Source organism: Bubalus kerabau, chromosome 4, assembly GCF_029407905.1.
Source record: "Bubalus kerabau isolate K-KA32 ecotype Philippines breed swamp buffalo chromosome 4, PCC_UOA_SB_1v2, whole genome shotgun sequence".
In the NCBI taxonomy this organism is placed as follows: Eukaryota; Metazoa; Chordata; class Mammalia; order Artiodactyla; family Bovidae; genus Bubalus; species Bubalus kerabau.
The window spans coordinates 52324669-52347145 of NC_073627.1; the positions used below are offsets into that span (position 1 = coordinate 52324669).

A 22477-nucleotide genomic window follows, 5' to 3' on the forward strand; every position below is an offset into this window, starting at 1 on the left:
AGCAGGTTGGTGATACCTTTTCTTCCAAGGAGTAAGGGTCTTTTAATTTCATGGCTATAGTCACCATCTGCAGTGATTTTGGAGCCCCCAAAAATAAAGTCTGTCACTGTTTCCATTGTGGTCAAACAGGAGATGATAAGAGTGAGCATCGACATTTTAGAAATCAGCGAACTAAAATGGACTGGAATGGGTGAATTTAACTCACATGACCATTATATCTACTACTGTGGGCAAGAATCCCTTAGAAGAAATGGAGTAGCCATCATAGTCAACAGAAGAGTCTGAAATGCAGTACTTGAATGCAATCTCAAAAACAACAGAATGATCTCTGTTTGTTTCCAAGGCAAACCATTCAGTATCACAGTAATCCAAGTCTATGCCCCAACTAGTAATGCTGAAGAAGCTGAAGTTGAATGGTTCTATGAAGACCTACAAGACCTTCTAGAACTACCACCCAAAAACATGTCCTTTTCAATATAGGGGACTGGAATGCAGAAGTAGGCAGTCATAGATACCTGGCTGCTAAGCTGCTAAGTCACTTCAGTCGTGTCTGACTCTGTGTGACCCCATAGATGGCAGCCCAACAGGCTCCCCCGTCCCTGGGATTCTCCAGGCAAGAACACTGGAGTGGGTTGCCATTTCCTTCTCCAATGCATGAAAGTGGAAAGTGAAAGTGAAGTCGCTCAGTTGTGTCCGACCCTCAGTAACCCCATGGACGGCAGCCTTCCAGGCTCCTCCATCCATGGGATTTTCCAGGCAAGAGTACTGGAGTGGGGTGCCATTGCCTTCTCCGATAGATACCTGGAGTAACAGGCAAATTTGGCTTTGGAGTACAAAACGAAGTAGGTCAAAGGCTAATAAGAGTTTTGCCAAGAGAATGCACTGGTCATAGCAAATACCCTTTTCCAACAACACAAGAGAAGACTCTGCACATGGACATCACCAGATGGTCAAAACTGAAATCAGATTGATTATATTTATTCTTTGCAGCCACAGATGGAGAAGCTCTATACAGTCAGCAAAAACAAGACCGGGAGCTGACCGTGGCTCAGATCATGAGCTCCTTGTTGCCAAATTCAGACTTAAATTGAAGAAAGTAGGGAAAACCACTAGACCATTCAGGTATGACCTAAATCAAATCCCTTACGATTATACAGTGGAAATGAGAAATAGATTCAAGGGATTAGAGCTGATAGACAGAGTGCCTGAAGAACTATGGAAGGAGGTTACATTGTACAGGAGGCAGTGATCAAGACCATCCCCCCAAAAAAGAAATGCAAAAAGGCAGAATGGTTTTCTGAGGAGGCCTTACAAATAGCTGAGAAGAGAAAGGACGTGAAAGGCAAAGGAGAAAAGGAAAGATATACCCGTTTGAATGCAGAGTTCCAAAGAATAGCGGAGAGATAAGAAAGCCTTTCTCAGTGATCAGTGCAAAGAAATAGAGGAAAACAATAGAATGGGAAAGACTAGAGATCTCTTCAAGAAAATTAGGTATATCAAGGGATCATTCCATGCAAAGATGGGCACAGTAAAGGACAGAAACAGTATGAACCTAACAGAAGCAGAAGATATTAAGAAGAGGTGGCAAGAATACTCAGAAGAACTATACAAAAAAGATCTTCATGACCCAGATAACCACTATGGTATGATTACTCACCTAGAGCCAGCCATCCTGGAATGTGAAATCAAGTGGGCCTTAGGAAGCATCACTACGAACAAAGCTAGTGAAGGTGATGGAATTCCAGTTGAGCTATTTCAAATCCTAAAAGATGATGCTTTTAAAATGCTACACTCAATATGCCAGCAAATTTGGAAAACTCAGGAGTGGTCAAAGGACTAGAAAAGGTCAGTTTTCATTCCAGTCCCCAAGGAAGGCAATACCAAAGAATGTTCAAACAGTTGCACAATTGTACTCATCTCATTCGCTAGCAAAGTAATGCCTAAAATTCCCCAAGTGAGGCTTCAGTAGTACATGAACCATTAACTGTCAGTAATGCCTAACGCGGTTCCTCATTCCACAGGCATGGTCCCGGGATGAAGGAATTAACTTCCAGATGTTCAAGCTGGTTTTAAAAAAGGCAGAAGAACCAGAGATCAAACTGCCAACATCTGTTGGCTCATTGAAAAAGCAAGAGAGTTCCAGAAAAACATCTACTTCTGCTTTATTGACTACACCAAAGCCTTTGACTGTGTGGATCACAACAAACTGGAAAATTCTTCAAAAGATGGGAATACCAGACCACCTACTGCCTCCTGAGAAATCTGTATGCAGGTCAGGAAGCAACACTTAGAACTGGACATGGAACAACAGACTGGTTCCATGTACAGAAAGGAGTATAGGAAGGCTGTATATTGTCACCCTGCTTATTCAACTTATATGCAGAATAAATCATGAGAAATGGTGGGCTGGATGAGGCACAAGCTGGAATTAAGATTGCCAGGAAAAATATCAGTAACCTCAGATACGCAGCTGATACCACCCTTATGGCAGAAAATGAAGAGGAACTAAAGAGCCTCTTGATGAAAGTGAAAGAGGAGAGTGAAAAAGTTGGCTTAAAACTCAACATTCAGAAAACTAAGATCATGGCATCCAGTCCCATCACTTCATGGCAAATAGGTGGGGAAACAATGGAAACAGTGACAGACTTTGTTTTTTTGGGCTCCAAAATCACTGCAGATGGTGAAATTAAAAGATGGTTACTCCTTGGAAGAAAAGTTATGACCAACCTAAACAGCATGGTAAAAATACTTAACCAACAAAAGTCTGTCTAGTCAAGGCTATGGTTTTTCCAGTGGTTATGTATGGGTGTGAGAGTTGGACTATAAAGAAAGCTGAGCGCTGAAGAATTGATGCTTTTGAACTGTGTTGTTGGAGAATACTGTTGAGAGTCCCTTGGACTGCAAGGAGATCCAACCAGTCCATCCTAAAGGAAGTCAGTCCTGAATATTCATTGGAAGGACTGATGCTGAAGCTGAAACTCCAAATACTTTTGGCCACCTGATGCGAAGAAGTGACCTATTTGAAAATACCCTGATGCTGGGAAAGATTGAAGGTGGGATGAAAAGGGGACAACAGAGGATGAGATGGTTGGATGGCATCACCAACTTGCTGGACATGAGTTTGAGTAAGCTCTGGGAGTTGGTGATGAACAGGGAAGCCTGGCGTGCTGTAGTCCATGAGGTTGCAAAGAGACAGACATGACTGAGTGACTGAACTGAACTGAAGATGTCCTTCAGTGGGTCAAAGGATAAATAAAATGTGGTACATCCAGATCATGGAATATTATTTAGGACTAAAACCAGTACATCTAAAGGAAATCAGTCCTGAATATTCATTGGAAGAACTGATGCTGAAACTCCAATACTTTGGCAACCTGATGCGAAGAACTGACTAACTGGAAATGACCCTGATGCTGGGAAAGATTGAGGGCAGGAGGAGATGGAGGGACAGAGGATGATATGGTTGGATGGCATCAGGGACTGAACGGGCATGAGTTTGAGCAAACTCCAGGAAATACTGGAGAAGAGAGGAGCTTGGTGTGCTGCAGTCCAGGAAGTCCCAAAGAGTCAGACCTGACACGGTGATTTAGAAGCAACAACCTTTCAATCTTTTGAAATCTTTTCAAAAATTTCAAAGAAAAGAAAGGGGCTGGGGTCCTTTAAGAGCATATTAGTAAGTGAAAGAAGCCAGTTTAAAAAGGTTACATACTGTGTGGTTCCAAGTAAACAACATTCTGGAAAAGACAGAAACAGCAAGACGGTAAGAAGGTGAGTGTTAGGAGAGATGCATAGGAAGACAAAAAACGGCTTTTAGGGCAGTGAGACTGTTACGTATGCCGCTATAACGTTGGATATATGTCATTGTAAATTTGTCCCAAACCCATACAATGCCTAACACCAAGAGTGAAGCGTCCTGTAAACTGTGGAGATAGGGTGACTATGTGTCATTACAGGTTGTAGCAAGTATCCCACTCTGGTAGGGGACGTTGGTGATGGAGTAGACTGTGCACGAACGGGAGCAGAGACTACATGGGAAAATCCGTGCTTTCTGTTCAGTTTTGTTGTGAGCCAAAAACTGCTCTAAAACATCAAGCACGTTAAAAAATTTTTAAATCTGATGAGAAAGATTACAGAGAAATTAAGAAATAATAAAATAAGCCACATATTTAAACGAAAATCCTTAGTGTTTTCCTCTTGGTGTTTATCTTCTGTATATTTTCAGGATTTGCTTTTAAAAAATCCAATTTAGCTATTTTATATTATATAATTGCTTAATTTATCCCTTTCATTTTGAGTAATGGAAGTTTTAAAAATTTATTCTTTCAATAATTGAAGGAAACTCTCTTCACTGAAATGAATTAAATGTGTAAATTCCATACCTTTGGCTCTGAGAGGACTAGGCCCTTGCTAATAAAGGCTTTATAACTTCCTTTTTGTGTATAGGTCATGCGTATAGCAGGTAACAGATTGCTCCAGTGCAAAAAATTTTAATGTATGTCCTGGTTACTCACTGTAAAACAAGTTACTTAGGTAAAGGAAAGGTCAGTTAAGCAGAATTTGCATTCATTTCTATTTTATATTTCATTAAAAGTACTAAATAACTTTATGTTACCCCTGTTGATTATTTATGTGTTGGAAAGGCAGTGGTTCCTGGGCACAGTTTAGAGTCCTTTAACCAATCATTTAATAAGACAAATTACATCATTTCTGCTTTTCTTTCCCACTCTGGATTTGCTTACAATAGGTTCAGTTATGTTCTGAATTAGATTCTCTACACTTCTGTGTGAACTTTTTCTCCTTAAGGTATTAATTAGGTTTATCTTAAAGTGAAGTCACAACTTTAGGTTTAAATGTCAGATGCAAACCAATAAAAATGTTAACCCATTTGAGCTCCAGAAATCTAATGAAGACTTCTGTGTACAGCTTTTGACACTGCTTGGTGCACGGTAGTAATAAAGTGAAAGCTTATTTTCTTACCAGTATATTGTAGCACAACACACATCCTTTCTGTTATGGGGCTTGCATACTGCTGATGTTATGGAAAGCTTTCTCATCAGCCTACCCATGAGGAAAATTAAGATTGTCTTGCTGTGTCCCAGGGAAATAGTCAAGGCTTTTAAAGAGAGAGAGAACAAAAGGATATGTCAGGCGTGTACGCAACTGTCTTATTGGCAGATAGCGTGACTCCTTTATGAATGTGTGACTTTCTGAAAACTGATTTTAAATGAATTATCTTTTTCTATTAGGCATTGAAGAAGAGGTTTTTTTCCATATATAAATAGAATTTTTAGCTCTACCACGTCTTGTTCACTCAACTCTAAACTGAACCTTCATAGCATTTGTTTTGTCTACTATTGAAGGCTTTCTGCAGGAAGACTCTCAGTTGTGACATTGTATGGATGCCAGCAAAATGATCAGAATTCAAGTTTCTAGTGTACCATGGCTCTAATGAGCTGCTAATTGAAGGTGACAAGCTGTTTTTTCCTTCCCAGTTGGTCTGGCAAAATGTTAAATTTCAGTCATTATTAACTCATTGCTTCTCAGCAGAGGACTGGATTAATTAGTTGGGAACATTAAGAAAAGAATTTTTGCCTTGTGTCCGTTTTGGAGTTGGGAGTTTAGGTTTTACAAGATGCTCCCCATCTTCAGTTTTGCCACTTGTGTGCAGTTGTGTGAATCTCTAGCAGAATCAAGACCCAGCACCATTTCTGCCATCCTGTAAGTGGGCACCCATCATGCTGCTTTTCTGTAGCTCCCCTCCTCCTCTGGCCGCTGGCAACCACTGATCGGCCTCCTATTATTACAGTTTTACCTTTCTGGCTTTTCATTGAAAGGGACCCATAGAGTATGTAGACTTTTGTGTTTGACCTTTTTTCCCCCAAGAACTTGATGATGGTTTTGAAATTCATCTGTGCTGTTAGGTGGATAGTTTGCTCTGTTATTAATATTCTGTTGCTCGAATATATCACAATACATTTAGCCATTCACCTGTTGAGGAACATTTAACTGTGCAAAAACAAAATTATGAATAACAAAGTCCCACAGCATGACTTAGATATGTTTATGTGAAGCTGCGAAACTACTTTTCAAAGTGACTACCTTTTTGCATTCCCAGTGGCAATGTATGAAAGTCTTGCAATCTTGAATTAGCAGTCTTGTAAAATCTTAGTCGTTCTCATAGTGGTATCCCTTAGTGGTTTTAATTTGTATTTTCCTGATAATTAGTGATATTTAACATTTTTTCAAGCCCTTAGTTACTATATATGTATCTTCCATGGTAAAGTATCTTTTAAAACATTATGGCCAGGGACTTCCTTGGCAATCAAATGGTTGAGACTTCGACCAGGGCATAAAAATCAGAAGCCAATTGATCCCTGGGTGGGAAAGAGCCCCTGAGGGGGAAAATGGCAACTCAGTCCACTGTTCTTGCCTAAAACATTCCATGGACAAGAGGAGCCTGGCAGACTATAGTCCATGGGGTCGCAAACAGTTGGCGCACACGCCTGAGCACCTACACACATTGTTAACTGTAGTCACCGTGACGTACATTACATTCTCAGGACTTACTGATCTTATAACTGCATGTTTGTACCTTTCTACTATCTTCACCTGTTTCATACCTCCCCACCTGACCTGGGCTCTGGCATCTACTAATCTGTTCTTTTTTATTAAAATTTTTTAAATTGGATTAAAAAAAAACTTCATTTGTTTTCTTTGGTCATGCTTCGTGGCATGTGGGATGTAGGTATCAAACCCATACCCCCTGCATTGGAAGCTCAGAGCCTTAACCACGGGACCTCCAGGGAAGCCCCTGTTCTTTTTTCTATGAGTTGAGTTTTTGTTTAAATTCACTATATAAATTATATCATAGAGTATTTTTCTTGTATTTAACCTAGCATAATGCCCTCAACCTATGTTGTTGTCAAGTGGCAGGATTTCCTCTTTTCTTATACATTTAAAGTACCCCAAACTATGTTTTATGAATTTTCATAAAGATTTAAAAATTAGGTTGTTATTGTTGAACAGGAGTGGTAAGAGTAGGTCAGTACAGTTCAGTCACTCAGTCGTGTCTGACTCTTTGCAACCTCATGCACTGCAGCACGCCAGGCCTCCCTGTCCATCCCCAACTCCTGGAGCTTACTCAAACTCATGTCTGTCAAGTCAGTGATGCTATCCAACCATTTCCTCTGTCGTTCCCTTCTCCTGCCTTCAGTCTTTCCCAGCATCAGGGTCTTTTCAAATGAGTCAGTTCTTCACATCAGGTGGCCAAAGTATTGGAGTTGAACTTCAGCATCAGTCCTTCCAATGAATATTCAGGACTGATTTCCTTTAGGATGGACTGGTTGGATCTCCTTGCAGTCCGAGGGACTCTCAAGAGTCTTCTCCAGCATCACAGTTGAAAAGCATCAATTCTTCGGTGCTCAGCTTTCTTTATAGTCCAACTCTCACATCCATACATGACTACTGAAAAAACCCTAGCTTCGATTAGATGGACCTTTATTGGCAAAGTAATGTCTCTCCTTTTTAATATGCTGTCTAGGTTCGTCATAGCTTTTCTTCCAAGGAGCAAGCATCTTTTAATTTCATGGCTATAGTCATCATCTGCAGTGATTTTGGAGCCCCCCAAAATAAAAGTCTGTCACGGTTTCCAATGTTTCCCCATCTATTTGCCGTGAAGTGATGGGACCAGATGCCATGATCTTAGTTTTCTGAATGTTGAGTTTTAAGCCAACTCTTTCACTCTCCTCTTTCACTTTCGTCAAGAGGCTCTTTAGTTCCTCTTCACTTTCTGCCATAAGGGTAGTGTCATCTGCGTATCTGTGGTTATTGAAGTTAAGAGTAGGTGATTTTGCTTTGTTCCTCATCTTTCAGGAAAGTGTTGATCTTCTATCTGTGGGTTTTTTGTCGATGCCCCTCATCAAGTTGAAGAAGTTCTCTTCTATTCAACAGTCTTTTATTTCTAGGAAGAATCTCATCTAGTTTTGTATTGCTAGATTTGACTTATTTATATTTTGTTGAGAATTCTTGATGTATATTCATGAGACATTATAAATGTATATATAGTTTCTTGTGAAGTATTTGTTTATTTTGGGAATCAGGTGTTACGGCCTCATAAAATAAGTTGGTGACTTCTCTTCTACCTTTAAAAGAATTTGTGTAGGATATCTAAACTAGTTTCAAGAATTGGTAAAATTTTCAAATGAAGCCATTTTTAAGAAATTCTTTGTAAGGAATTTTAAGTTATGAGTTCAATTCCTTTGTAGATACTGGAATATTCAAATTAGCTGTTTCAAGGAATTAGGTTTAGTTTCATTCATTTTCTTCTTTTGCTTTCCCGAGTTTTATTTCGTTGATTTGTTGTTAATTCCTCCATTTCACTTTGATTTGATTTAACTTGCTCTTTTCATACTTTATTAAGGTGGAAACATTGATCTCATCATCTGTTTTAGTGTCTGGAGCACACTGTGTTTATCGTTTAAATCTTATTTTGAATGTTTATTTATGTACATTTTAGGATGAGATCTCATTTCTGGTAGATTCTTGATTAGGCTTGAATTGTATCTGTTTAGAAAGGGTCAGCCTATGGTGTATACATCCATTCACTTTGGCCTTTTTGTTTTGTTTGCTTTGTTCCTTTTCCTGTAAATGTATTGAAATCTTTCCTTTAGAAATTGAATTATTTGAGATATTCAAATACTTGTATCTTTGATCTCACTTCATAATTGTTTATCCTTAGTTTATAATAGTAGAGGTGATGTTTTATCTAGTGACCTTGATAAATCCATATATTAATTGATAATCCATAGTAATAATCAGTTTACAAATTAATGCATACATTAATGGTTAGTCTTTTATTATTATCAGGCTTGTCTGTATATATATTGCACTTTGTGTTACTAGGTTTTATACAATCAAGTTCTCAGCAAATAATGGTAGCTTTATTCCTTTCTTATAGTAATTTCTTTTTTTTTTTTTTTTGTAGTAATTTCTTATGCATAGACCTTCCATACTATATGGGGTACAGTGCTATAGTATTCAAATATTCTTTTCTAATTCCTCATTTTGGGGTGAAACGTTTCAGTATTTCACATTTTTGTTGATTAGTTTTAAGGTTGGTATCCTTTATCAGATTAATGAAATATTTTTTATGAACTGGTTTTAATTCTCTCAAATGCTTTACTTCATTTATTGAGATCATCTTACAATTTTCCTGTTCTACAGTATTAATTGAGTGATGTTTCATTATTTGTTTTCATTTGGCATTCCTGAGATAAATTGATTGGAACATATATATATATAATCAGTTCGGAGAAGGCGGTGGCACCCCACTCCAGTACTGTTGCCTGGAAAATCCCATGGATGGAGGAGCCTGGCAGGCTGCAGTCCATGGGGTCGCTATAGTCGGACATGACTGAGCGACTTCACTTTCAGTTTTCACTTTCATGCATTGGAGAAGGAAATGGCAACCCACTCCAGTGTTCTTGCCTGGAGAATCCCAGGGACGGGGAAGCCTGGTGGGCTGCCATCTATGGGGTGGCACAGAGTCGGACACGACTGAAGTGACTTAGCAGCAGCAGCAGCAGCATAATCAGTTTGCGTGTATTGTTAACAAGAAAAGTTACTGGCCGTCCCACCTTTTAAAGCATAATGACTCTTGTCTTTTTTGTTTGTTTGTTTTTGTAGCACAAGTCCACCTTACTGTTGTGTGGATTTATATTCACTTCGTACTGGGGAGATGGTCAAGTCCATTCAGTTTAAAACGCCTATCTATGATCTCCATTGCAACAAAAGGTAAAGCAGTATTTCATGTGTTTTTCGTACAAGATAGCATGTAGCAATACTCTAAAGTAGCTTCATTTTGGATGCAGTTTAGTTTTGAAAACTTGTAACTTTTTCCTAGTTATTTTTAAATCTTGGACTTTGGGAAAAATACAAATTCTGATTAATTTTAATATATCCTTAATCAGAAATACCTCATTTACACTGAATAACAGTTGTCTGAGTTTTATTCCTTCCTCAGTCCTTTCCTTCCTTCTTTCCTCTTTCTTCCTTCCTGTTTTCCTTCCCTCCCTCTCTTCTTTGGCTCTTGTGTTGGGAAATTCCATAGTCATTTTAAGTGACAGGTTGTATAAATCCATTTTATGTTTAATTCCATGACTTTGAGCCAGCAGTGGAAAAACACTTTTAGTAAATAGCCAGCATTTTTTTGATCTCATACATTCTTAATGAAGATAGGTTCATTTGATTTATAATGAATTAAAATATTATAAAAAATTTTTTTATTTTGAGGTGTAGTTCTCCTATCACTTTTCTTCCTCTAATCTTGTCTGTATTGGTCATATTAAGGATTTTGTGGTTATATTTTTATATCTAAGAAGCAGATGTTTCTAGCTTATATGTTATAAGATGTGTTTGATTTTTAAAAATTGCTATGGTAGATACTGATTTAACTTATTTATGATTCGGTTTATAGTTTATGATTTTTTTCCCTCTGATTTTAGGATCCTTGTTGTAGTATTGCAGGAGAAAATTGCTGCCTTTGATAGCTGTACTTTCACGAAAAAATTTTTTGTCACAAGTATGTATCAACTTGATTTATTTCCTATTATGTGCCTTTGAGTTTATATTATTTACTTGATAGAATCAACAGACTAATTGGAATCATAGCATCAATATTTCATGCTTCTTCCGTTACTGTATTTCTCTGTTTCTGTGCACGCCTTATTTAGTAATATAATTTTATGGCATATGTGTTCAGCCCACAGCATGTTTTCTTCATGTTATTGTAGACGCTTTGTTGTACACTCAGTTTTTCCTTGTATATTCTGCTTGAGTAGTTGTGACTAATTTAGGTCTGTGTAACTATGTTGTTAAATTATTTAATTAACATAACATACTTGTGGATGTAACTGTATTATCATTCATGAGGGAAGTGTGTCAGTCTTTCACTCTTTCTTTTCCCTACCTCTCACGATTCTGCCTGGATTTGCAGAAATAAGCCCAGATTCTGGATCCAAATACACATACACACACACACACAGACACACACACACACGTAGGGCAGTCCAGCAGGGTGGAAATTCCAAGGGCTGAGTCTGTAGGAAGTCTGGAGTTAGATTTTTTTTTTCAAATACAGTGTAGTGAAGCAACAGTTTTCCCTCGTTTATGTTTTAATGTCTTAACACTCACCATCAAAGGTATAGCTGTTTTTTCAGAGACTGTTTTGTGTATGCTGCAGAAATAGTTCTTTTGGAATAGAGCTCAATTTTGTTATGTATAGGGAATCCCAGTCATACTACTGCATCTCCTGAAATATCAAAACTGTTTACACACTTACTTATCAGATGTTTATCCGTATATTAAGCCCTGGTAGTAGACATTATTCCTTTCTGATAAGAGCTCATATTCTTGATAATACCTTGTAGTCTGTATGTAATTGCATAGATTATATAATATATATTATACATAACAATACATAATAATTCATTGTAACATATAGTTTGTCATTTTGTAGACTATGAAGAAGAATACAGTATATAACTCATCTCCTTAATCTTGTAGTCATTTCTCTCAGAGATCTACAGAGATAATACTAGAGATCATGTTCATAGAGATATTTTTTGTTTTATGACAAGGTGAAATGTACACCATTTACCAATTTACATGAGTGTTTCCAGCACCTAGGACATTAGCTGGCACAGTGAAGGCTCTCATTAAATATTTCTTGAATGATGAATACATTGACCTACTTATCAGTCAGTTATATTGTGCTGATCAGAAATTTACTGATGTCTTAATAATTATTAAATATAGATTCCTAGGAAGGATCTTTTATTGTTTCATCTATAAATTAAAAGCTTTGGGGGAGCATAGCTTTGTTACTAACATCTTCATTCACAAATGCTGTATGTACATAATACAGTAAGCTTTGGATATTACATGGCCTGTCTTAGCATATTAATTCTTTGTTCCTATACAAACCTTATGCATTAACATATTACTTTATAATCATGTCACTCATTGTTAGAATTAAAACAAGTAGAGAAATAGAGGAATCATGTATAAATCTTTCCATCCTTCCAAGTTTGTGGGCTACAGAGGAGTAATTTGGAATGGAATATGAATATTACAGCCAGATTAAGATGCCAGTTTTTCCTGAGCATTTGTCTTTACATCTTATCAGTAGTTTTCTGTTGTTTATCGTTGATTAAAGATACATGTGCTTTGGCTTCTGAAAAGTTAGATATCTCTCTTGTGGATCCATTTTAATTTTATACTTATGGATAGCTCTTGCTGTCTCAGCTGAGTATTAAATTGGGGAGAACTCTTCAATAATTATTTGTTAAAATAGTTTATTTAAATGACAACGTATGTGTTGAAATTTAAGCCTTATTTAAACACTGTGCCTACTGCGTTTTGTATGTTGAAAGTAATATTACACTTGTCAATAGATTTCAGTTTCCTTCTTTGTAATAAATGCTAGGCTGCTAAGTCAGTTGTCACAATGACTAGAGAGAAATTAATATATGTAAGTAAGTTAATAATGGAGAGTTCAGTCAGTTCAGGTCAGTCACTTAGTCGTGTCCGACTCTTTGTAATCCCATGGACTGCAGCATGCCAGGCTTCCCTGTCCATTACCAACTCCTGGAGCTTGTTCAAACTCATGTCCATCAAGTCGGTGATGCCATCCAACCATCTCATCCTCTCTTGTCCCCTTCTCCTCCTGCCTTCAGTCTTTCCCAGCATCAGGGTCTTTTCAAAAGAGTCAGTTCTTTGCATCAGGTGGCCAAATATTGGAGTTTCAGCTTCAGCATCAGTCCTTCCGATGAATATACTGGTTTCCTTTAGGATGGACTGGTTGGATCTCCTTGCAGTCCAAGGGACTCTCCAGAGTCTTTTCCAACACCACAGTTCAGCAGCATTCCATATTTATGCTGGTTTTTTTTAGTGGATAAGTAAACTATATAGATTTTTCATTGATTAGTTTAATATCCACTATAGAATTTTAAAAGAAAAAATTAAATTTTATAATAAAGAGATAGTTAAAATAATTAGATTTGTGTGTTTCATAGTTAGATTCAAAGGATAGGCTTTGTAATAATTTTGATACATTAGAATCAGTAGGCTTTTCATAGTACTCTGTTTAATTGGAGAAAATATGTAAAATTTATCAGTAATTTTTAAGCTTAGATGGTCTAATTGAATTTTGCATATAATCATGTACATATAGCCTGTATCTTTAATTGTATATATCTAAATATGAGTGAAATTTGTTTCAACTGACATGTGTCTGTTATTTACTAATGAGTGATAGAAATGCATAAGGATTTATAAATAAGATTTAAACAAAATTCTACCTCACTGTAGGCTGTAGTTACAGTTTTTTTAAAAAAAAAGTTTTGTTTTTGCACATTAATGATATTTGCAGCTTTACTGGGGTAGTGTTGTGCAGTCTGAGATTTTACAGTAGGAGAGTTTGTTTTTGGAATATCCTTATTTGGGTCATCTTACATCAGATACGTAAAGCTCTTGAATCAGTTGGCAGGATCAATATAGAAACTGGCACATTAAAGAAATTCCATATTTTCATGGGGTTTTACTGTGCTTTCTCAATTAAACCATTTATAGTAGAAATAAGAGCAAAAATACCTTTAAGCAGAAAAAGATAGAGTATAATATGTATTCTTTTTCTTACTTGAAATTATGCCGTTCTTGCAGAAAGGTGAATTTTTAGTCACTTTTGATTTTCAGTAAGTTTGCATATTTGATAAATGTAGTCATTTAGTGATATGGCAAAATATTGCATTTTATTAAATTACTGAAGTCATAGATTTACCATTTCATTTCCTTTGAGTGTTTTTTTTTTTTTTCAAAGTTTTATTTCAGGAAATATATACAGTTGTTTAAAGACAGTAGTGTAATGAACCACCATGTACTTATGATCTGGTTTCAATAAGTACTAACTTGTGGACAATCTTTTTCATTTATACCCTTCCCAAATTATTTCGAAGCATATCCCTGACATACAATTTAATCTATCATCTATGTTTAAATGACAAGAATTTGTAGAATCGTTATTTCTCTGTTGCCAAATGATCAAGTACCTTGTCGTCTAAACTGAGGTCTTTTGATTTGAACAAAGGCCATAGTTGATTTAGCTTTGGTCAACAAGTGTAAACTTGTGCATCCCTTCCAACTGAACTCCCAAGGTTTCTGACATAGATAAACGTTCTTTACCAAAATCCAGAGTCCTTGCTACATCTTTTATTTCTACAATCCTTTTTCATGCTGCTTATGCTACCTTTACTTTGAGTCACTCATGAATCTCAGCTTTTGGAGAGGCTTTGTTGCTTTGCTTCCCTGCCTGAAATGGCCTTTTCACTACCATCTGTCTCCTCATAGTGACTTAATCCCATGTGTCTTTCTAGCCCCAGTGTGCATATTAGTTCTTATATGAAGTATTTCTTGATCCCCTTAGTTTAAAGTAGCCTCTCCTCCTAAATCCCTGAAGATAGCAATTCCCAAATCTGACTGCAGAACAGTAGACCTTCAGCATGCTGTGTAAATCGGGATGCCCTGGTAAAACAGACTTAGGAAATGCTGCCTTCTGTTGGAGGATACCAGTGGTGATTAACATTTTAATCTGTTTAAATTTATTTACTACATTTCAGTATTTCCCAGATTTATCTGATTAGAGATCTCTTTTGTTACCCAGTACCCTTTGGGAATGCTCTTATAGTATTATCTCTCCCTCTGTTAAGACACTTACCTTCTGTCTTATTGTATGTGTTTTCTGTCTACTCCTTCTTTCTTTGACACCCTATAGTAATCTTCTTGCATCTTGATTTGGTTTAAGAAAATAAGGTCCATCATGCAAGGTAAAATATATCCATTATGTTCTGGCTAACTTAAAAATATTTCTGATGCTTATTTTTGCTCCTTATAATATGAAAACATTTATCACAACTGTTTCAAGTTTCGAAGCATCAGTGGTTCTTTTCCAGAATGTTTAGTTAGCCAAAATGGTTGAGAACGTAGTGCAGCACTATCAAAAGTAGTCAGATGAGAAGGAAAATTATTCGTAGAAGATCAGTACTCGTCTCTAGAGAAAGTGATACAGGTTTGATCTGGGAATTATAAATTTGGCAAGTATTTAAAGGAATGAATACATGAATGCATAGGTGAATGAGGTTTCTCCCTCTGGTCAGAATAAGGACAAAACTTTTTTAAAGTATGAGTTTATTTGAAAATTTATATCTTTGTAATGATCAGCTCTTGAGTCTCTAACCTTAGATATGCAGATGACACCACCCTTATGGCAGACAGTGAAGAGGAACTAAAAAGTTTCTTAATGAAAGTGAAAGAGGAGAGTGAAAAAGTTGGCTTAAAGCTCAACATTCAGAAAACTAAGATCATGGAATCTGGTCCCATCACTTCATGGGAAATAGATGGGGAAACAGTGGAAACAGTGGCTGACTTTATTTTTTGGGGCTCCAAAATCACTGCAGATGGTGATTGCAGCCATGAAATTAAAAGATGCTTGCTCCTTGGAAGAAAAGCTATGACCAACCTAGATAGCATATTCAAAAGCAGAGACATTACTTTGCCAACAAAGGTCCATCTAGTCAAGGCTATGGTTTTTCCAGTGGTCATGTATGGATGTGAGAGTTGGACTGTGAAGAAAGCTGAGTGCCGAAGAATTGATGCTTTTGAACTGTGGTGTTAGAGAAGACTCTTGAGAGTCCCTTGGACTGCAGGGAGATCCAACCAGTCCATTCTGAAGGAGATCAGTCCTGGGTTTTCATTGGAAGGACTGATGCTGAAGCTGAAACGCCAATACTTTGGCAGCCTGATGTGAAGCACTGACTCATTGGAAAAGACCCTGATGCTGGGAAAGATTGAGGGCAGGAGGAGAAGGGGACGACAGAGGATGAGTGGCTGGATGGCATCACCGACTCAATGGACATGAGTTTGGATAAACTCCAGGAGTTGGTGATGGACAGGGAGGCCTGGCATGCTGCGATTCATGGGGTCACAAAGAGTTGGACACGACAGCGACTGAACTGAACTGAATGATCAGCTCTTGAGTCTCTCTCCCGTATCTGGAGTATTGCTTCCCCTTTCAGGAATAGGAGCTTCTGTTTTAGAAGCCTTTGTTGTTGTTCTAGTCTCTAAGTTGTGTCTGACTCTTTTGCAACCTCCTGGACTGACAGGCTCCTCTGTCTATGGGATTTCCCAGGCAAGAATATCAGAGTAGATTGCCATTTCCTTCTCCAGGGTATCTTTCAGACCCAGGGATTGAACCCATGTCTCCTGCATTAGCAGGCAGATTCTTTACCACTGAGCCCCCTGAGAAGCCCTTATAAACCTTTTGGAAACACAAAATATCAGTTGATTTTGATAAAAATGAATGGGAGACTGAGATGTTATTACTTTCTTAACTTTTATTCTTTTTATTTAGTTAATGTTTTTTTAGAATCTTTGTTATATAGTCCTAAATGCTTCCCTCTGTATTGCTGGACCACTGAACAAGTATTATTAAAATATTACTTGAACAAGTGTTATTAAACTATTAGTCTCTCTTGTATTCCATGAATTGTTCATGATGGGAAGAAGAGATATGGAAGGATCACCAGATTTTTTTAGTGTTGCAGTCAGATGCTTTTTAAGTGGCATGCAGCTTATAAGTAAGTCCTGGTCAAGCAGGGTAGAGGCTCCAGTAGTGAATTTTCAATTATTTCAGATCCATTAGGATTATCATGTCTTCTGTTTGTGAAATGGCGCTCAGTTTGAAGATGCCATGAAGTCTGTTTAGTCTGCTTTGTTGCTGAGTTGTGTTCGACTCTTTGCAACCCCATGGACTGTAGCCCACCAGGCTCCTCTGTCCATGGAATTCTCCAGGCAAGAATCTGGAGTGGTGGGTTTCTTTAAATCTGAAATGTATGTTAAGTGTTGCAAAGTGGGGTAGTATAAAAGTACAGCTGCCATTTCTTGGTGATAGATGATGGATATAATGTAATAAATTGTGTACTAAAACCTGCTCGGTAGGCAGATTCTTTACCATCTGATCCACCAGGGGAGCCCCAACTAGTTGTCAGAATGCAGAATGCTGCATAACCTGGAAAGAGGGGGTGTGAGAAGGGGCTTTTGGGATTCTATAATATCCTGTCTCTTTTGTTTTGAGTACTGCTTATGTGTATGCATATGTTTACTTGGGTACTTCTTTATATCGTATTTATGTGTTGTAGTTTATATATAAAAAAAAGACTTCAGAAAGCATCAAAAATGGCAAAAGTTTGTGATTTCTTTCCTCACACTCTGATTGCTATTTATTGTAGCATTTCATAACAGATCCCCCCAAACCTTGCATATCGAATACTCTGGCCAGTAGTAGTTATATACCTCATTTCATACTTCCATTAAGAAGTGTTGCACTCTTGGTTACATGTTATTTTATTTTAGTTGAAAACCCTGTAGACCAGATTTATTCGAGTAATGTTAGGTTTGTAAGATTGATGATATTTGACTCATGTTTGAAGAAATTTAGCTTCTTTTCTTTGAAATGCAACTGCACCTTAAGAAATTCTTATCAATATTTTGAGCAGAATTGAGCAAGACTTAATATTTAAAATCAAGAAACAAATGGAGCCATTTTCTGACTTTAAAGAAGTTTGTTTTCCCCCAATTTTTGCAGTTTCCCCTCTCCACCATTCCTTTAAGCAGACTGAAACTTTTGGCAGGTCGAAAGAAGCATGGTATAGGTTATGTGTATTTCTCCAAATTTGGGTTGTTCATGCCTGTAAGCCAGGGTGTAGGGGCTGGGGGACAGCGAGCTGACAGGCACACTGAGAATAGCATATGTGGTGGTCCATTTGCCTGTGCCGTGTAGTCCTCTCCCCCAACCCCCATTGACTGGTTTCTAGTTCTTAAAGAGCTAGTACTAAAGGCCATGTAGAGCGACACATTCTTAATGAGGATATTGTTTTGTTCATGCAAGCATTTAATTTCTCGAAGAGTTTGAAAAGCTCTTGTGTAATACAATCGTGATTGCCTGAGTTGGGTATGAATACAATGATGAGTCTGTAAAATAAGTAGACACAACTGTGTTCATCAGAGAAAGCATCATGGGGATTTGTGCCAAAGGGTGGAAGGGTCAGCTAAAGAGAGCCGATAAAGAGCTAGAAAGGGAGTGCAGCCAATGTGATGAGAAAGGAGACGCCTTTGTATTTGGCTCAACAGAAAAGGTGGCCTTGAGCAGCTGTCTGATGTGGAAATCCAAAACCCATGTATGATTAAGAAAACAAAAGACAAAGACTGATAGATGTCATTAGCAGTCATTTCCAGTGTGCTTAAATTTAAACTCAGATACGAAGTCTCCAGAGAGACCAGAGTATTGTGTAGTAAGTAACTCTTTCCATTGGCTTCTGTTTTTGCTTTGAGGAGGAAAATTTATTCCTTACAATCCTATTGTTATTTCTTAGTGTTACAGTGTATATTCTTCATTTATATTAGTGGTGAATAATAAATAAAGAATGTATTTAAAGGATCTTTAAAATGCAAAATTATTTTTAATATTGAGAAGAGGGGCCTTTCTTTTTATGCTTCTAAAGAAGCTTGTAACTTCCGTAAGGAGAGATGGGCAGGTTAATGTGGCATCTAAGACCAGTTCAAGTTAAAACGCTATTCTTTTGGGTTCCCATAAATATATGAAAGACTAGGCTGCCATGATGTTTTTGTAGCCCAGGCAGGTATGCAGTATGAAGTGGATTCTAAACATGTGTGCCATGAAATAACATGCTTTCCCTATTCTCTGCACATATTAATAATTTTCACCCATTGAGCCTTTCAATGGCATTACTGTTTTATATACATAAAAAACAAAGCAAAAATGAAATCAAGATTTAAATTCAAAGCTCATGGAATCTTAAGAGGGTCATTAATCATCAGTAAGATGGTCAAATAAATCTCTGAAGTGGCATTTAATATTTTATGTCCTAATGTCTTTCTGGAGAGGTTTTTATAGTCCTTTCTGAACTTCATTCAGTGTATGGTCTTTTGTGACTCTGTGTCCTTCACTGAACATAGTAGACTATTACATTTTTAGAGTGGTTTTACATTTGCAGCAAATTGGGCAGGTGGCACAGACATTTCCCGTATGCCCCCAGCTCCACACGTGCACAGTCTCCCCCATTGTCAGCGTCCCTCACCAGAGTAGCGTATTTGTTGCACTTGATGAACCTACCCTGACACAAAATTATCACTCAAGTCCATTGTTTATCTTAGGACACACTCTTGGTGTTGTACGTCACTGGGCTTCGATCAATGCATAATGGCACATGTGGCTCCCCAGGTGGCCCCAGTGGTAAAGAATCCGCCTGCCAATGCAGGAGAAACAAGAGATGTGGGTTCAGTCTCTGAGCCAGGAAGATCCCTTGGAGGAGGAAAATGGCAACCCACTCCAGTACTCTTGCCTGGAAAATTCCATGGACAGAGGAGCCTGGTGGGCTATAGTCCATGGGGTTGCAGAGTCAGACACGACTGAACACACATGTGCATGCATATTGCTGTATATCCATCATTGTAATATCATGCAGGATATTTTCAGTGTCTTAAAAATCTTCTGTGCTCTGCCTGTTCATCGCTGCCCTCCCCAACCCGCACCACCCACCCACCCCGTCCCCAGCAACCATTGGATTTCCTAGAATGTCATATAGATGGAATGATAGTATATAGCCTTCTCAGATTGGCTTATTTCATTTAATAATACCAAGTTTCCTCTATGTTGCTACCTAACTTTAGGATTTACTATAAAACTACAGTAATCAAGACAGTGTGGTATTGGCAAAAGGGCAGATAAATAGATCAACAGAACAGAATAGAAAGCCCCCAGAAATAAATATTTGATGAAGGAGCAAAGGTAGCATAATAGAGCAAAGATAGTCTCTTCAGCAGATGGTGCTGAGCAACTGGACATTCATAGGCATGAAACTGAATCTAGACTCAGACTATTCATCCTTCACAATAATTAACTCAAAAAGAATCACAGACCTAAATGTAATAGGCTCAGATGGTAAAGAATCTATCTAAAATACAGGAGACCTGGGTTCAATCCTTGGGTCAGGAAGATCCTCTGGAGAAGGGAGTGGCAACCCATTCCAGTATTCTTGCCTGAGAATCCCATGGACAGAGAGCCTGGCCGGCTGCAGTCCATAGGTTTGCAATGAGTCGGACATGACTGAGCAGGCTTGCACTAGGAAAGGATTGCCTGTGGTTATGAAGATTTACCATGGTTTTGTTCCAAGCTTTAGCTTTAGTCTTCTGTTCATTTCCAGTTTGTATGCAGTGCGACATCAGGGTTCAGTTTCATTTGTTTGCATGTGGATATCCAGTTGGCCCATCATCATTTGTTGGAAGGACTATTCTTTGCCCATTGACTTGTCTTGGTAGCCTTGTTGAAAGTCAGTTGATCATAAGTGCAGACATCTGTGTTTTTCCAAAAAGGTGTGAAATCTTTTGAGTTGTTCTTTTCAAGGAAAATAAAGCAGGGTATTACAGAGAGTAGTTAAACCCTTTGTATTTCAAAATGAGTTCAGGCCTTCTCTCCACTAGGGCCCCTGTTCTGCGAGAACGCCATGTAAAATTGCCATCAGTCTTTTAGTTATGGAATCATCTTCATGTTAGCGGGGCTTTTCGTGGATCTTACCTTTATTTAAATTTGTAAACTTGAGGTTTTTTAATATCCAGTTCTCTTTTACTTTGTTCACAAACATTGTAAACTTGTTAGAATTAGTCCTAGTATTGTAGAGATTTAGGTGGTGGTGGTGGTTGTTGTTTTCCTTCACTTTGCTTTCAAAGTTTAGCTGGAGGCAGTGGTTAATGTTTAAAGGAGTCATGCTTATAAAGTTGGGATAGTTCTGAGAGGCTGATGGTCTGCTGATTCTAGCTGTAAAATGTGTTTTGGAGAGCAGAAAAACTTTGCTTTCATTCCAGTACACTCTAATTCTTGAGGTCCACTGGCTTTCTAAAAACATTGACTCAAAAAGTGAAATGACGAATTGTACATTACATTTTCCTTAGTATTCTTTAGTATTTGGAAAGCAAATATACTTATTAGGATCTGTTGAGGCAAAACTTTTATCACAGTTGAGTTAAATGGTGGCTCAGATGGTAAAGAATCTGCCTGCAATGCAGGAGACCTGGGTTCAATCCCTGGGTTGGGAAGATCCTTTGGAGGAGAACATGGCAACCCACTCCAGTGTTCTTGCCTGGAGAATCCCCATCCACCGAGGAGTCTGGTAGGCTACAGTCTGTGGGGTTGCAAAGAATCGGACTTGACTGAGCAACTAAGCACATGTTGACTTTAAAATTCAAGAGACTGCTGCTGCTGCTGCTGCTAAGTCGCTTCGGTCGTGTCTGACTCTGTGCGACCCCATAGACGGACGCCCACCAGGCTCCCCTGTCCCTGGGGTTCTCCAGGCAAGAACACTGGAGTGGGTTGCAATTTCCTTCTTCAATGCATGAAAGTGAAAAGTGAAAGTGAAGTCATTCAGTCGTGTCCGACTCTTAGCGACCCCATGGACTACAGCCTACCAGGCTCCTCCATCCATGGGATTTTCCAGGCAAGAGTACTGGAGTGGGGTGCCATTGCCTTCTCCCAAGAGATTATTCACCTCTAATATAATGCCACAATTCACAGGTATTTATTTCTGGTTTTCATTTGGTTCTTTTTTTACATTACATTTTAAAAGGGGAAATTTTCTTAGAGACCATGTTTATGCTCTTCTCTCCAGTCCTGAAAGTGTATGTGAAATATGTATATTTGTTGTTTAGTCACTAAGTTGTGTCCAACTCTTTGGCAGCCCCATGGACTGTAGCCTGCCAGGCTCCTCTGTCCATGGGACTTTTCAGGCAAGGATACTGGAGTGGGTTGCCATTTTCCTCCTCCAGTGGATCTTCCCAACCCAGGGATCGAACCCATGTCTCCTGTATTGGCAGGCAGATAAAGTACATTTTGGTATGAATTAGGTGGGAGTGTAATAATGAAATCTACTATGTAAATACTGTGTGATATATATGTTAAAGTATGTTGTCTTTGTTTATATTGTATACTAAGTCACTCAGCCATGTCTGAGTCTTTGCAGCCCTTTGGATTGTAGCCCACCAGGCTACTTTGTCCATGGGATTTTTCAGACAAGAATACTGGAGTGGGTTGCCATTTTCCTCTTCCAGGGGATTTTCCTGACCCAGGGATTAAACCAACATCTCCTGTGTCTCCTGTGTTGCAGGTGGGTTGTTTACCCGCTTAGCCAACAGGGAAGTCCTTTTTTCTATGGATATGTCCATAATGTGCATTCAGTGATTATAGTAACATCACAGTTACCCAGAAGCTGATTTTCCGGAAATCCAAGTTTTCCATACACCATCCTTTAAACTCTGAAATACACAGAAAAAATCTCTTTTAACAGTGAGCAGCAAA

General features: G+C 38.2%; 1 protein-coding gene across 1 annotated transcript in view; it reads left to right on the plus strand.

Annotated features, from left to right (window-relative positions):
- BCAS3 (BCAS3 microtubule associated cell migration factor) overlaps positions 1 to 22477 on the plus strand; it is a 589753-nt gene that overhangs the window by 125617 nt on the left and 441659 nt on the right. The window contains exons 9-10 of the mRNA XM_055579668.1: positions 9685 to 9792; positions 10503 to 10579. Coding sequence (XP_055435643.1) covers positions 9685 to 9792; positions 10503 to 10579 — 185 coding nt within the window. The remainder of the gene's footprint in view (positions 1 to 9684; positions 9793 to 10502; positions 10580 to 22477) is intronic.